A 17,454-nucleotide genomic window follows, 5' to 3' on the forward strand; every position below is an offset into this window, starting at 1 on the left:
TTTAATCTTATGAGAACATGATTGCACAGAATGGCTGATGTGTATCTATTGTGAGTCATTTTCAAAGTTCTTGCTCAACCTCTTTTTATTTAAACGATCTCAGATAATTATCTGAGATGTTTGTTTAAACACAATCCCAAACTGGCAGCTACTATTAACCTGCCGTACTGAGTCAATAAGGTTTTCAGGTCCTTTATAAAAAGCTTTGTTGCTTATTCCTACTTGTTCCACTAGTGTGGAATGTCTGTTTTGCAGTTGGATTTCATGTAGCCTCAACAGGAATATTTTAATAGACACTCTTACAAACATTGCATGCACAACAATGTATATTTGAAATATTCTTTTGTTATGTTAAACCAAGTGCAAGCCCTTAAAACTGAATGAGCACAGTCTGGGATTTAGTACAAGCTAAATATTGTTCCATCAACACCAGTTCATCAACATGACCTATAAGTAACATGTTTGTTTTGGCACTGACTGTACACATTGATGCCTTTTTACATTATCTGAAGCACATATAAATAGTTCAAGCAGATAATAAGTGTTTTCACTGCTTCCTCCAACAGTCTTATTTCTTTTCAGTGGAACTGTGACTCACTTTCCATTTGCAGTGGTCACATGCTTGAGCGAGGTCAAAATATTCCACACAGGTGGCATTTATTCATGAGCACAGATTGACTTCTCAGATGCCACAGATCCAAACGACATCATCCAACAGGTACCAAATAAATGAGTAATGAAGAGGAACTTATCAGCAGATTTGGAGGCACTGTACCATTTCAGAAAAGAGTGGATTCTGCTGACGTTCAAGGCAGACTGACACTGTAGTGGAATTTCTCAGTAAAAAGGCAGTTCAATGCGGATAACAGGTTGATCAGTAACACAGATTGTGACTGCTGCCTCTCATTCTGCTTAGCTACACTTGCTTAATGAGCTACTCACACTACAGGTCACTCTCCATACTATTCAGTTCAGTGTGATCATATTGTGGCAGAATACATTTTCCCTTGGTGGGAATTCTTTAACATTGATACGCTTAAATTAAGTGATAGACTGTTGTCTTTTAAACAAGACTTAAAAAGATTGGAACACAAAGTAGTAGAAAAATGGAGAGACTATCCTTTTCTTGTAACATATATGAAATATTAAATTTGGCCAGTGGGTGGCACCAGAGGAAAGGCCCTGTTGCTGCCTAGATAACAGGATAATGCTCCAGTCATTTTACGACTCAGTTAGTTAGATTCAGCTGCACTCTGCCAGATCTGCATTATGAGATGAAGTTGTACAGTGTCTTCCTCATTTGTACTACAGAAATTACGCCAAACTATAAAAAGGATGCTGGAACATTATGAAAATATTACACTTAATACATGATATAATAAACCTGATCACCAAAACGCACTGTAGAAAAGGTGTTTAGAAAAAAAAGTTGTAAGATATTTATATATTTTGACTTTCTTAGAGTAAACAATAGACATTTTATATTTCTCCATAGTGAATAAAAACATTTAATTTGGGGATTTCAGGCTCACAGACAGTAAAGCAACTTAATCAAAGACAACTGTAATTATGTATCCCTGTCACCAAACAGGCTAAACATTAGCTTTCGGCGGCAGCAGTCCCATGACCGGACTGGAAAGGCGTGTACTCAGCCAGCTCAATAAATAAAGCGTACTTCAGCACCCTCCAAACATTGCAGCCAGCAGGACTCCCCTCCCCTGACAGCCACTGAAAACATCATTCTCAGTTTGTACACAGTTTGTTAAGGCTGGTTCTCTCCTGATAAAAGGACACACAAACTGCAGTGGAGCAAAACACTCAGTGGAAATCTCTAACTTTGGTCTCACATGTGAGTACAAACTATTTTTCTTCTATTTTCATTTTCTCTCATTTCTTTTTTTTCTGTATTGTTGGTCCTTTTGAGTTGTGTAAGAACAGCTAAAGAGATTAACATACCGCTGTTTTTTTATTCTGATGGTCAGTTTCTTCATAAATACTGACTGCTGACAGTCCTGAATAGGCCAATTATTCACAGCTCTAGAGTCCTTTTTTGAAGTTTTAAGTGGATTTATTTGTGATTCCACTATGCCACTGGAATTTATAGGGGCTACTATTATTATGTAACTCTCACAGGGTGCCTGTTGAATGCTACACCAACACATGTAGATAGTCAGGTAACATTTCACTTTAAATGAGCAGTATGTAAGCCATAAGTTCATATAAGAACATTTTAAAGTGTTTATTAATGTACAGTATTTTAAACAGTCATAACTTGTCCTATGAAGACTTATTTTATATAATCACAACCGTGTTATATTTTATTGTCATTCATTATCTATTTAAATACCAGCATCCAGTTATGGATACTTTATGAGGAGTTAACATTGGTGACAACTACATTAGTAAATACTGGAAAAGACCTATCTGCTTACAACCACATTGAAGTATGTTATAAATATGTATTAAATGTCTCTATACTCTATACTGCTTATAAATGCCAAATAAGGGTGTTAAAATTAAGTGTTACTGACAGTTGTAAAGAAAAATAACTACTATTGACGCTAAAAGCAGTGGCTTAATTGTTCCAAATCCGATTTAAACACCCCAGGAGATTGAACATACCAAAAGTGCTCTGAAGTTACTAAAAAGTCACTGCTGTTCTACACCTGTTTTCCATATGAGCCCCTTCATTGTAACATAAAACTGACAAGAGGGGAAGGAAAAATATACATAATAATGATACTTCACAGTTACTGTATAACCTTAAAATATAACCCTTAAAATATGATTGTATTTGGGAGGTAGTAATGCTTATAAAAACCATTTATCAGACCTACACCGCATCATTCATGAAGGTATTCAGAGTTGTTTGTTGTTATGGAAAATATTAAATGAAATATTAAATTCAAGCACAGTACACTCTGAGCTGCATTACTGTGTTAAGACACTGACTCCAAGTCATGTTATGATTAACTCGGCTGTCTGTAGCCACCTGCACAGACAGATAACTCGAGAGTAATGTTATGCTCTAACAAGTTTATGCCAAACTTTATTGTCCCTCACACCCATTATGACATTCTTCCTCAGCACTTCATCATAACCACTTCCCTCTGTCACAGCTTACTAAATCATGCCTGCACAACAACATAATGCATGTCGTTGGTCTTGTCAGCTAGTTTCGGGCTTGTTAATATATAGCTCAGTTTAGCCTTTGTTTATGTATTGTTAGCAGTTATTAACTACTAACTCATGTATGTCTCTTTCTTGCAGTGTGTATCATCAGAGGCTCGCCATCAAAATGGATGTGATTCTTATCTCTATACACTCTCATTTTTTGACAAAGCCTGCAGACAAACAATACATACCCAGATAGCAATAAATTTTGATTTCTTCCCAATTTTAGAGCTGAACTAAGGGGTGACAAAGAATATATTTTTATCCATTAATCATTTCCTCAGAGGGACAAATTTATTTATTAACACATATTACCTCATTAATCATTGTCAAACCCCAATAAATTGGCTTGTTTTAACTTTGATTGAAACTTAAATTAAATTGAAAGCAACCCGACAATGTATTCAACTACACTAGCAACCCTCGCCACCGCCACTACTGTGGCTCTGGCCTCTCAGTCTGACATGTCATCTTACTTGTGGCTGTTAGTGTTAGGCTTCATCATTGCCTTCATCCTGGCTTTCTCTGTGGGGGCCAATGATGTGGCCAACTCCTTTGGTACAGCGGTGGGCTCTGGGGTAGTCACCTTGCGGCAGGCCTGCATCCTGGCCACTATCTTTGAGACTGTAGGCTCAGTGCTGCTGGGAGCCAAAGTCAGCGAGACCATCCGAAAGGGCATCATTGACGTCCAGATGTACAACGGCTCTGAACACATCCTGATGGCCGGATCGATAAGTGCAATGTTTGGTAAGTACTCAAACACATATGTTTCACTGAAATGCCTTCTTAACTTAGCTTGAATGTTGCCATTAAAATAAACCAAGGAAGACATTTTACTCGCAATTTTTTCAGAATTTGAAGGCCTTTTTACTCTTTTGTATGACAGGCTCTGCTGTGTGGCAGCTAGCTGCGTCATTCCTGAAGCTCCCCATTTCTGGAACCCACTGTATTGTTGGAGCCACAATTGGTTTCTCCATGGTAGCCAGAGGTCACCAAGGGGTCAAATGGATGGAGCTACTCCGCATCGGTTAATATACTTTGTTTTTCCCCTACATAAGTATCTGTCAAATCTGAAATACAAGTCTAGCTAAAAACAATGTTCTCAAATGTCTTTTGTTATCCAAAGTGGCATCCTGGTTCCTGTCACCTGTACTGTCCGGCATCATGTCAGCAATTCTCTTCTATTTTGTTCGCAAATTTATTCTGAACAAGGTAAGCCATTTAGCCAGTTAATAAGAGTAATTTGAACTTGTTGGTGGTATTATAAGTATTAAGATCCTTTACATAAATAAAGTGCCGATACCACTATATAAAATACTTAAATCAAAAGTCCTGCATTCAAAATGATACTTCAGTATAAGTACAGAAGGACTATTAGCAAAGTATAGTTTAAGTATCTCATTCTGCAGAAAAATGTCTCCATTGACAGATATATTACATTATTTGATCTTTAATGCCAATATATCAATGCTTCAGCAGCATTTTACTGCTGCAGTTTTTGGAGGTGGAGCTTTTAATTACTTTTTACACTGTTAGGTAGTTCAGACCAGTGGAGTAGTGTATGGAAATAACCAAGTACAATAATACACTGATTTCCACAGACTGACCCTGTACCAAACGGCCTCAGAGCACTTCCTATCTTCTACGCCATCACTATGGGCATCAACCTCTTCTCCATCATGTTTACAGGAGCACCAAGTGAGTCCCACATTCACACACTCTACACCCCTGCTTCTTTTAACTCTCGCTTACTGCACTGCACTAACACAGCAGCTGTTGAAATCCCTGGAGCAAGATGAGGTCTGAATAAATGTGTCACTGGAGGCACAGAGGAGAGTTGATGACATTCTTCTTAGGACAAAAGCAGGTGACAAAAATAAGGAGGAATTTCATTAATATTTAAACACATCAGATAATTCTTGATTCATCAACCTACTGTGGTATTTCTGTCCAGTTATTTGCTGCCTTTAAGCTAATACCAATAATGAAAAAGCCAAATACTAATTAAAAACAGTATGACAGAAGATAAAAGCAAGAAAACATACCAAGAATATAATAAAAAAAAAGTCTGAGAAAGATACAATTATTAAATGGACAATTTCCACTCCTTTTGTTTCATTTGCAGGATTGAACTTATCGAGAAGTCAACTGGCCTGGGCCCTTTACTGAAGGCTGCAGGCCGGTGTGTGTGGGTCAAGGAATATAACACACCATAATTCCTGCTATGCAAAAATACAGAAGAATGCACTTCTCACACTGATGCAGGCTCCCATCACACATTGTTTTCTACACACATGCACATATTCTCTGACACAGTGTTACAGAAAACCTTTATTTTTTGCATCATATTAAAAATGACACTTTCTACATACGCACTTCAACTGTGTATGTAGTTAATAATATTTGCAGCCTCATGCATGTTAAAGATGGGGTATTCCCATACAGCCACTGCTTTTACTGTGTGGCCCTTTATTTGTAGTTAACCTGCCATTGTCTACAAAGGAAAACAGGTAAGTTTTGTCAGTAAGGAAATATTTAATATTGTCATACTAACCTATCTAAAGTTGTAAATTATAAATTACTTTATAAAGTTAGAGACAAAGACCAACAACAGTTTAGATATTCTGTGTTCTGTGAGGACAGTGATGTAACTCGAAGTGCCTGTAACAGAGTGTACTGTATGTATTTTATCAATGGGCCACAAGCCTGGTCTCCTCCTCACTATCTGATTGGAGGACTGTGTACTTTCGCTGATACTGTAAAATTTGAAGCAATCACATGACCACAACTCACGAGACATGAAGGGGCGTGGCTACCTTGGAAAAATGATCATGTTTTTTTTTTTTTAGTTTTCTTGGAACATTTAAATGATATGATAACAATTATTAGGAATGTATAGGTACTAACAGTTTTTTCTCACTAGTGTCAAAGGACCAAACAGCATCAGTTGTGAGTTAAAGAAGCAGTTAAGCTTCTGTTTCTCCTTATCTGAGACAGAGTTTTTTTTTTCTCGTGTCCCTGTCTTGTGTGCATAGTGCTGGGTTTTGACAGAGTGCCATGGTGGGGTACACTGTGCATTTCGCTGGGCTGTGCCTGCATCACAGGTTTGGTTGTTTGGTTTGTTGTCTGTCCACGCCTCAAGAAGAAAATCAAACGTGAGTAAATCTCCAGACATTTTAGGACTTCCATTCACAAATGCATTATAAATGAGATTAAACTGCTCATTGTTCACACAAATACAGTTCTTTTGATTGAACAAGTTAGAAAGTAAAAGAAATATATATATATATATATATGGTGGATATTACATTTTGGAGTGTCATTTTTACTCATTGTTAAAGTGAGTATGCCACATGAGCTTGTAGATAGTAGTCCTTGTCTACATTGTGTCATATTTGATCATGATCAGTAAGCTCAGTTGAACACTGCCCTGTACTTAAGGAGAAACGGCTGCTGTTCCCTGTGAAACTCCACTAATGGAGAAAAAGTCCAGCACACCTGTGCTAGAAGAGCAGCCCTCGATATCCCACGAACCTCAACCCCAGACCCCTCCAGCAGACAGTCAGAAGGTGGCTTTCAAACTTGGAGGCTCAGATGAGGCTGATTTGGACAACAATGACATGGAAACCAAAGACTTTGATATCAGTAATGGTGAGAAAGAAATTCCAAGTTATACTTTACCTCAGTTTCTAAATGTCAAAATATTTCCCTCAATGGATATATTCATGGAGATATAACCAGAGGTAACTCTCAAAAAGTTCCCCAATTGAATTACCATAGATTATTATTGTCATAGGGCTGAATGGCACTGTTGGCCCCATGATGATCACGGATCCTCACAGCGGACGGTCCCACACGATCCACAAAGATTCTGGCCTTTACAAAGACCTGCTACACAAGCTTCACAAGGCCAAAGTTGGTGACTGCATTGGTGACAGTGACACAGAAGAACGGCCCATACGGAGAAACAACAGCTACACCTCATACACCATGGCCATCTATGGCATTCAAGGAGATCCTAAAAACAAGGACCTGGATAGCGGGCTGCAGAGAAGATCAAGGGTGGACAGTTACAGCAGCTACAGCTCAGCAATAACCAGTGGGAGTTCAGTCCATGACGCGAGTGTGACGCAGGAAGCTGGCGGGGACCTTGCTCAGGAGGAGGATGAGCTGGAGGTCGACCAACCAGCTGTTTCCTTGCTCTTCCAGTTCCTCCAGATCCTCACGGCGTGCTTTGGTTCCTTTGCTCACGGAGGGAACGATGTCAGGTAGGTGAGAGTAGTATCCTCTGTGGAATGTGTGTATGCGCATTCATTCAGAAGATTTACACAACTTATTTCTATCACCAGCAACGCAATTGGTCCACTGGTGGCTCTTTGGCTTCTGTATGAGAGCGGCTCTGTGGTGTCCAATACGCCCACACCAATCTGGTTGCTTCTGTATGGCGGAGTGGGCATCTGTGCCGGGCTGTGGGTATGGGGCCGAAGGGTGATCGAGACCTTGGGCAAAGACCTTACCCCCATTACACCCTCTAGGTATGCCATATGTCTTTATTCTATAACAACTTAAATTCTGATATAGTCAAAGCATAACATATTTTCTTCCAATTTAGTGGATTCAGTATCGAGCTAGCTTCAGCAATCACAGTTGTTGTGGCATCAAATGTTGGTCTTCCTGTCAGCACAACACACTGCAAGGTAATGACACTCAAAAGCCTGAAACATCAACCCAAATAGATGACAGTCAAAAGTAGGTTCAGCCGTTGATGAACTCTCATATTATGTGAACAGGTAGGATCTGTGGTGGCTGTGGGATGGCTGCGCTCCAGGAAATCAGTTGACTGGCGCCTGTTTAGGAACATCTTCATCGCCTGGTTCGTTACAGTTCCCATCTCCGGGCTGATCAGTGCTGCCATCATGGCTGTCTTCATAAATGTCGGTCTGTGAGCGTCACACTGTCCAGCTAGTCTGTCAGCACACTGTTACTTCAATCGATGGACCACTACCAACAGTTATTTTTTGACTGGCTGAGAAAACTGTGCTAATAAATATGTTCAGTTTGTTTTCTGTTAATGATGTTTATCATGTCATTTAATACCATTTCAAGGTCAAGTCAATGACGAAATGTCCATGAGCAATGTAACACTGTTCAGATATCCAGAAGTTCTGTGATATTGTATATCCCTATGAATATTTGTACAAAAGCGAAATATTTCAAAAATCAAATAATTAAATTTTGATTAAAAAAGAAGAAATTTAAACAGCTATATTCTATGTTTTACTATTTGGCTAATGAAAAAAGGAGTTGCCTGATTTGAAGGGATTTCAATGTATTTTACTCACTCTTAAATATTTTCAACAGCATCTTATCTTAGTATGTTTGCATGCAGAAAGACGGGTTAATAAAATTAAAAAAAACACCATCTTAAGTGTTTTTGTTTGACAATATGACATTGATTTAACAAATACAATTGCTGACAGAGACAGAGCATATTGTAAGTGAAACAACAAACACACACATATAGCCTCCTTATCTCACATTATCATCAGAATCAGGTTTATTGCCAAGTAGATTTGCACATACAAGCAGTTGCCTCAGTATTGTGGTGCATAACAGTCAAAATATACACAAAAATTAAGTAATCATTAATATAAAAAAGAAATTTACAGTAAAATATATAAAATATATTCTAAGTGAAAAGAGCTGTTATAAGTTTAAAGTCTAAACTGAAGAGAATGAAATGAAACGTACAAAATATTGACCAGCAATGTGTAAATGTTCATAGTGTAAACAGTATTATGCAGTGTGCAAGTAATAATAATATAAGTTTGCATTAATGTAATGTGCCATGTTAGATCACAGATCACATATGTGCAAATATAAGATTGTGAGAGTTTACATTAATATAACATGTCATGTCAGTGGAGGTCTCGGACCTTGTTGATGACGCCACCTGCAGTCAGAAAAAAACTGTTGCTGTGGTGTGAGGTTTTGGTCTTGATAGATCGCATCTTGCTGGAGGAGAGTGTTTAAAAAAGTTTATGTCTGGGATGGGAGGGGTCGGCCATGATCTTTCCTGCTTGCCTGAGTGTCCTGGAGGCGTGCAGGTCCTGGTGGGACAGCAGGCTCTCCCAGCAGCTGCTGGTCCTGCAGGAGAACTGGGATGATCGCGTTGAAGGCGAAGCTGAAGGCCGCAAACAGGATCCTGGAGTAGATTCCTGAAGAGTTCAGGCGCTGGAGGATGAAGTGGAGGGCCATGTTGACTGCGTCATCTACAGACCTGTTGGCTCTGTACGCAAACTGCAGGGGGTCCAGGAGTGGGTTTGTGATGGATTTGAGGTGGAATAGCACCAGGTGCTCAAAGGACTTTATTACCACAGAAATAAGGGCAACGGGTAGTTGTCAAGTCTTGTGGTTCTTAGTTTTTTTGGGGACTGGGATGATGGTGGAGGATTTGAAGCAGGCTGGCACGTGGCATGTCTTCAGTGAGGTGTTAAAGATGTCTGTGAACACCGGAGACAGCTGGTCAGCACAATGCTTCAGGGTAGAGAGAGAGACAGAGTCTGGTCTGACGTTTTTAGGGGGGTTCTGTTTCTTAAACAGCCTGTTTACGTCCCTCTCCAGGATGGAGAGAGTCATTGTTGTGGATGGGGCCTCTGAGATATTAGAAGAAAGAAAGAATAGAAAAGAAAAGAATAAGGAAGAATAAGAAAGAATATTTAGAGAATCACTGAAAACTGCACACTGCATATGAGGTTATACAAGACAAAGAACAAAAACCCTGTAAAGTTCATGCATGTGGTCATAAGAGGCTGTAAAATGGAGAGAGATGATGAACTTATACACATTACCACAAATCCTCCATTTTTCATGTGGCGCTGTCCTAAGGGTTCTAAGACAACTTGTCCTCAGCATCATCAGGTAACCAAGGTCTTTGCAGCTGGTTGCACTAAACTGAAATAAACATGCATTCATTGTGTGGACAAGTACACAAGTATTTAACTTTTTCATGAGAGGGTTCACATACCGGTGTTTTCTCAATCTTTTCTTCTCATTTTGTCACTTTTTTCTCTTCTACTCAACCCTAACCTTTTCCCATCACCACAAAGTAAACTGATACACAGTCAAACAGAACACAATCAAAACAATACATCAAAAAATACCATTTTACAAATACAGAATTATAACACAAAAATTAAGTCAAGGCAACTTAAAAGAAGAAATGCAATGAAAGAAAGAGAAGAAATCCAACACCGCATGGGTGTTTACTGTGCGCCTGGGACGAAGACATCTTTACCTGGAACAACACCAACATTTAAATCCAGTATTTACACAAACTGTGCCCAGATTTCAGAAACAGAACTACAAATATGGCCCCACTGTTCTGTAATTTGTTGTGTGAGCTGTATGCTACATCCACTGTGGATATACTGGATTTAGAATATCAGCAGACTTATCCGCTTTCGAATCAGTGTACGCACTAGAAAGAAAAACAGACTCAGATCATTTCATCAGATCTTTTTTTTTTTTGCCTTATTTGACAGTTGAAAGTCTTGAAGGAGAGACGGGAACATTTACGTTTTGCGGTTGTGTGTGTTTTTGATTTTTTTTATCTCATCAGCATGGTGTTTTTTTCTAAATTTTATTTTTTCTATCAATTAATGTGCAGTATTGTGTTTTTGTGTTCCGTAAAAAATGCAAATCATTCTAACTCACAATAACATCCAGTGATTCACCCACCAAATGCCTTTCCCAGGACCTTACTTATTCACACTGACAGGTTTTAATAGCTGGTTCCAAGTTAAAATATAAAGGTCTGTAAAGCTCAAAGTCTTATCAATGTCATATTAAATCTTTTATCTCTTGTTTTTTTAATTAGCAAAGAACAACGTATTTAGCTTAAAGGCAGATAACTAATCTAGTTTTTGTTATAGATCTTTTAGAATACAGTGTATGTAAGATACTTCTTTGTTTCTGTGCAGCTGGTTTTAACACCCTGTTTGGTCAATGAAATGTCAGTTTTAAATGTCAGTTTTTGAGTTTAAGTTCCTTAATATATTTTATAACTTGTGACGACCCCTCCGCTCCACTAGGTGCTCCTGCGTTCCGTTTGCTGGTTTCCTTTTGTCTTGCAGGATCCGGGGCAGGGCGGAGGATCATCATCGCCATCATGAGCCACACCTGGGCCCGGTGTGGTCATGACTATAAAGCTTGGCCTTCTACAGAGTTTCTCTCTCCTTCTTCATCACGCCTCTTCCATTCCGAGCGCAGCATGGCACGGCTGTTTTGTTTTTTTGTTTGCCAACACGCACACATCCACACATGCCTACATTACTGATTACTGACTTCCACGTTTTTCCGTTCTCATTTATCATTTTGTAAATAAACACTTATCCTAAGTTGCAAAAACTCGTCTGGTTTCCCGTATTTTGTCGCAGCCTATGAGCCGGGCTGTGACAAACTTTTGTTATTCACGTTTTCTGGACTAAAATTAATGAGATTTTGCAAGTAATTTGGATTTGACAAACAAATGTAATACTGTTTGATAAAGTGCTCACACTTACATTAACTTGTAAATCAAATGTCTTGTCAAATGTTAAATGTTGTTTAAACACAAGCAGCTGTAACAGACTTTGTCCTGATTTAAATCAGGAAATATCTGATTAAAGAAGTTGTTAACAGCACCACCAAATAGTGATCTTTCCCTCTAAACTTCACATGGTTTCATTTCAATAAATGTACAAATGATCCAATATTTCACCAAAAATCAGAGATTAGAGAAAATTTCCAAAACCTGAAAACAGATTTGTGTATCTGACTTTGCTTTGCAGGACTTTTACTTGAAATGGAGTATTTTTACATTGCTGAATTTGTACTTTTACTTAAGTAAAGGCTCTCCATATTACTTCTTCCACCACCTCCTAACATGACTACTGTAGGATCACTTTTGATTACAATAACACCACCTTTCCTCTGGTGTCTCCCTCAGGACAAACTTCATTTTATGACACACTAGTAGTAAAGATGAGAATAACAAAGTTGTGTCTCTATTTTCATTTATCTGACAATTCTGTTTTCTATGAACATTACAGGGCTGCTAGTGTGGCTACAGACCAAGGCTTGTTTCTTTTTGTAAGTGACCTCATTATGAATGTGAGGATACACTTCAAGATGTCAGACATGTTGGACATGACGTGATGGTGTCCTGCTTGAGCCAGGACTGCATACACAAGCTGAGGACACACAAACACTCAGTGTTACTCAGTGGTACGAAACAATCTGTAGTCATAAAATATTAAATAAAACGTTCACTAAATGTTACAACTGTGACTCATGCATACAAATCTCATTTCCTTTTATTACATCATCATTGTGCTCATCATTGTGCTTGCCAGTCATTTACTTTACTGTATCTCATCATTGTAATGTTTCCAAAGTTGCATTTATTTTTCAATTATTTAATCTCCTCATTAGGTTTCCCAGAGGTGTTTATTTATTCATCAGTCTATCCCATCATCATGTTTCCCTGTAGGATTTAGCTCTTTGTTAACTAACTAATGTACGCTCAAATTATAATTACTATATTTCCCAGAGCACATGAAGGCAGCAGCAATCAGCAATGTTGTTTCGTTGTTGTTGTTTTTGCAGGTAACATTATTCGCTAAAATGTTGGTGACTTAAAACTGCAGCAGAGTTTTGAGTGTGTGTGTGTGTGTGTGTGTTTTAAACCGTTCATGTTTGTCTTGTTTTCAGACTTTTTTTCAAAAACTTTTATGCATCCATTAATAATCTCTTTAATCAAAAAGCACAAAAAACATTGTGAAGCACAATGTTTTTTGTGCTTTGCGTTTCAATGTCAACTCTTTATTACTAGCAGAAGCTGTGTGATCTATTTTTTATTGTCCCTTACCTATAATTTGACTATGGAGCTGCTATGTAGGTCCAGAAGAAGTGTGTCGTCATCCCCCTGTTCTGTTTGTAAATTAAGTTTTTAAGAAGAATGTGAAGCTCCACTAATCGAAAATTAAAAAAATTGAATCTAATGACTCTTCAGTTGGAATAGTCATACTGATGAACCCACAGAGAATTATCACCAACTCCGCAGCTCCTCTGAACTTTTAAGGCTATTTTAGATTGTAGTTTTGGTTTTGCAGCGCATTTACTGTCTACTGTTTCCAGCAGCAGCACTTTTCATCAAACAAGCTCTGATAAACCCGCTGTACACTACCTGCCCAGCAGCAAACAGCAGACACAAAAAGTTAGAGACTAGCTGGTGAAGAAAATGGAACATCTAGAAGCTTGAGAGACAGATATTTTTCTTAGAAGTTAGTTTAGTTAGACTAAACCAAAGCTAAAAGGAGACTGACTTAAATGGACTTAAATCCCTTGCGCTCACCTGTGGAAGAGGTGACCACAGGGAAGTTTCCACGCTGAACTCATCACATTCCAGCAGATCGCACAGTCAATATTTTTGGCTGCCAGTTCATCAGGAGACGCCATAGAAAATCCGGAAACACAACACAACAAATGCAATATTTAAAGCATTGTTTTCTGTTTATCCTGACAGTTTTTTACAAGTGGTGTGACGTGCTGCCACTGTACTCTAACATCCACTATAGTTCTCTGATGAAGTGAAGTTGTTGTACATGTTGAACATTTATGACAATTGTATTGTTGTTGTGTATTGACCTATTTTCTTTCACTTTGTAATTAAAGGATACATTCACAAGTTTTCGAGTCTGTCTTAAAACAACAGTCCGGTGCCTAAATGAACACTGGAAGAGGTTTTCCTCGCTGTAATCATTCCTCCTGTTCATACCGGCTATTTAAAGATCCCCTTCAAATGTGATTTCAATGGAAGTGATGGGGACCAAAATCCACAGTGTTTACAGTCATTTTGTGCAAAAATGCATTTAATAGTTTATCTGAAGCTTATGTGAGGCTTCAGCTGTCTCACTTAGTCATATCAAATGGATATCTGCTGGTGTCATATCAAAAAGTCATTTTCTGGACTTTCAATCACCCAAATTAGAGGTAGGAAGTGAAGATGTGTCGTCCATCTTTATATTTAGTCTATGCTACACGCCCTGAGCCACAGACTGGTTGAACGATTCAAGTACACCTGCAGACGAAGGCCCCAGTTTCACTGCACCTGCCCCCAACCCTGGTCAAAGTCCCCCATCCGACTCTCAAGTTCAGGCATGAGGTCGCACTCCAGTAATCATGGGAAACCCCATACCATTAACTGTTTTACCATATTGACCTTGAGAAAGTCCTCAAATCTTTTAGATAACAGTATCAGTACATTACACACAAGTAAAAGTATTTGCAGTTAAGTATAACAATTAAAAGTATGTATGTATTTAACAGTGTTTTTATGGCAGGAGGCCTTAAGTTTAAGCTGATCATACCATATGTTGCTGGCAAATTAACTTAATGCTACTATGTATCAGAAAACATTTGATGAAATATGAATGTCTTTGATAACAGAACAACACACTTGTTTGTCACAGTAGTTATCATAAAAAACAATGCATCTAACAATGCATTATATGCCTTGTTTGTAAACGCTTAAACCTCCCAAAGAACTGTTTTAACTGTCAAATGAATGTACAGTGGAGTAAAAATTACTATATTTCCATCTTAAATAGTAAAAAAGGAGTAAAACAATTTCACACATTGCAAGCAATTAAGTGAAGAGTCAATACATTAAACTTAAGGACAGTACTTCAAAGAATGTACTTTGCCCCTCTGCTCAGCAGAACCTGATTATATTAATTTGATAAATAGCAATTAAATAACAGTTTCATTTTAATCAATAAAAGTACATTTAATCTGCCACTGCACATATGTTATGTGTACTTGTTAAGGTGCTTGTACTTTACTTGAGTACACCCAGTTTGTTAAATATTATGTACTATTAAACAACCCAACAGTCCTATAAAAGTATAAACTCCACATCCATTAACTACAATACTGAAATGCAGCTCACACATTAAGGCCTCAGTGAAAACTATTATACTAATACTAAAACTACCATGATTACTAAATACTTTCACTTATCTAAAGGAGCTGTGAACTTGTCCACAGTTCATTAGAAAAATCTTTTAACACCATGTAGAAAAAAATGGCTTTGTGACTAATAAATGATCATATGTAGTGGTGTAAGGTACATTATTTCCATTCTATGCTACTTTACACTATTATTCCTCTACATTTCAGAGGAAAATACTGTTCTTCCACTGTAATATATTGTAATTATATTACCTGACAGCTATCATTACTTTTCATACTTTTCATTTGTAAAATATGATCCCTTGCAATAGATGAGACCCAAAAATATATAAAACAATAAAAAAAAATAGCTCCACATTAACCAGCTACAATATTATAGTACTGCTTACATTAATACATCCAAAATAATGATTCCACAAATTATTATTTAACACTGACAAGGTCCACTCTGCCCAACAAGTACATTTACTTTAAGTATATTTGCTGATAATATTTCTGTACTTTTACTTGAGTAAAAATCTGGATGCAAGACTTTTACTTGTAGTTCAGTATTTTTTACAGTGAAGTTGCTACTTTTATTTAAGTATAATGATCTTAGTACATCTTCCACCACTGATTAGGTTTAGGCTGCATGAAGTACAGACATCAGTCATGAATGTTACAGCCTGCAGCCTGATCCTCGACATGAGGGTTGTGCAGCCAGATCAAATGCTGAAGTCTTATATGTGTAACAACTTTCTTGTTAAATCAGTTGAATTTTGTTTCTCAGTCTAGCAACCTGTGTTAATTGGTGGTAAATAATCCGTCAAAAAACAATTTTTTCCCTTCATAGTTGGTTTGAACCTTAAATGTCTGTCACAATTAATTATTATATACCTCAATTTTCACTCAACAGTGGCTTATTAGCAATGTCTCGATGAATCTAGGACGTTTTGAAAATTAGAGGAGTGAAAAAAACTTACCAGGACACCACGAACCTGAACCATGTGGGATGAAATCTCACATCTTCCAGGATGAAAGCACTTCTGTCACTTTATCAGTGGGCTATCTGTCGGTGGATGTCCGGATGCAAAACAGCTTCGGTGGATGTTTCCTTTGCAGAGAAATCGTCGAGTGATGGTTGTTGTTATCCGAGAATTGCCAAGTGATAACTGTGTGTATAAATGGTCCAGCTGTCCATATGCAAATGTCTCTCTTCTTATCTACATGTTTGCCTACCCCAGCTGACCCCAGCTGTAAAACAAGGTTAAACACGATGGATTTTCATTTGATCTTTTCATTTGATCTATATACGTGATTGATGTACATAGTAATAATACCCTTCTCAAATACTTTCATATTACCGGAAGACATAATAATCTCACCTCAATACCTTTCAACATATTTACTTCGGTAACGCTTTATTTTACCGGTCCTTTTATTTCATACTAGGCCTAATTTCCTGGAAATTTTCTTAGTAATTATCAGGTATTTGAATGCAATTTAGTACAAATTATTTTTTAAAAAATTGAAAAAGTGTTAAGTAGGTCTAGTTAAGTGCTGATTCATTATATTTGGGTTCATATATGGTTGTTCATTTGCAAAAATATTAGGTTGTTATTTAAAAACGCTAATGAGTGCATTTACAGTCTACTAAACTAAATAACCCTTTCAAGGAAAGAATTAACAGTTACACAGAAGCTACTTTTAGGAAATTGTTGAAAAAACTAAATATGCTAATATATCATTTGACACACAAAACCACAAACTGAAAACTTAACATTGTCTGTCAGTTGAAGACTTGTCAAGACTCTAATTTATTAAGATTTAACAACTACATATGAACCCAGATATAATGAGTGGGTAGTTACCACCCCTTTCTGTAAAATTAACCATTAAATACCAGCAAATTACTCAGAAATGTATAAAATAAAGTAAAGTATAAAATTAAGGGACCTGTGAAATAAAGTGTTACCTTTAGTTTTTAGAAAGGTCAGAGGGAATTTTAAAATCATATCAATATGAAAACAATGGTTGATTTGCAATTATTCTTATTATTACATCACATACTGCACACACTTTTTACACATACATGGACCCAAAACAACAGGAAAGTAAAGCATATTTCAACAGAAGTTGCTGTGTTGTCCTGTCCCTCAGTCTTTGGTCCCTCTTTTTCTACCTGATTCCTGCTTTCACTTGCTTTCATCCTTTCTGTCATCACCAGTAAACACTCATTTCTTGCTGATATATTTGAATAAAACAGATAAGATAAATTACAATTGG

At 37.5% G+C, this 17,454-nt stretch overlaps 1 protein-coding gene and 1 long non-coding RNA gene across 2 annotated transcripts; one reads left to right on the top strand and one right to left on the bottom strand.

Moving 5' to 3' along the window:
- The first annotated feature begins 1,624 nt into the window (after nucleotides 1–1,624).
- Nucleotides 1,625–8,596, top strand: slc20a1a (solute carrier family 20 member 1a). Its single transcript, XM_067605032.1, has 11 exons — nucleotides 1,625–1,849; nucleotides 3,271–3,921; nucleotides 4,061–4,201; nucleotides 4,301–4,386; nucleotides 4,776–4,872; nucleotides 6,210–6,329; nucleotides 6,616–6,825; nucleotides 6,971–7,442; nucleotides 7,524–7,709; nucleotides 7,787–7,871; nucleotides 7,965–8,596. The coding sequence occupies exons 2-11, from the start codon at nucleotides 3,573–3,575 to the stop codon at nucleotides 8,118–8,120; spliced, it is 1,902 nt and encodes a 633-aa protein (XP_067461133.1). The 5' UTR covers nucleotides 1,625–1,849; nucleotides 3,271–3,572; the 3' UTR covers nucleotides 8,121–8,596.
- A 3,413-nt stretch (nucleotides 8,597–12,009) lies between these two features.
- On the bottom strand, nucleotides 12,010–16,416 carry LOC137172108 (uncharacterized). The gene is made up of 3 exons (XR_010924885.1): nucleotides 16,152–16,416; nucleotides 13,571–13,649; nucleotides 12,010–12,407 (listed from the first exon to the last, which is right to left on the bottom strand). It is a non-coding gene; the product is annotated as an uncharacterized lncRNA (long non-coding RNA).
- Nucleotides 16,417–17,454: the final 1,038 nt, after the last annotated feature.

The sequence above is a fragment of the Thunnus thynnus genome, chromosome 2, assembly GCF_963924715.1.
Source record: "Thunnus thynnus chromosome 2, fThuThy2.1, whole genome shotgun sequence".
NCBI lineage: Eukaryota > Metazoa > Chordata > Actinopteri > Scombriformes > Scombridae > Thunnus > Thunnus thynnus.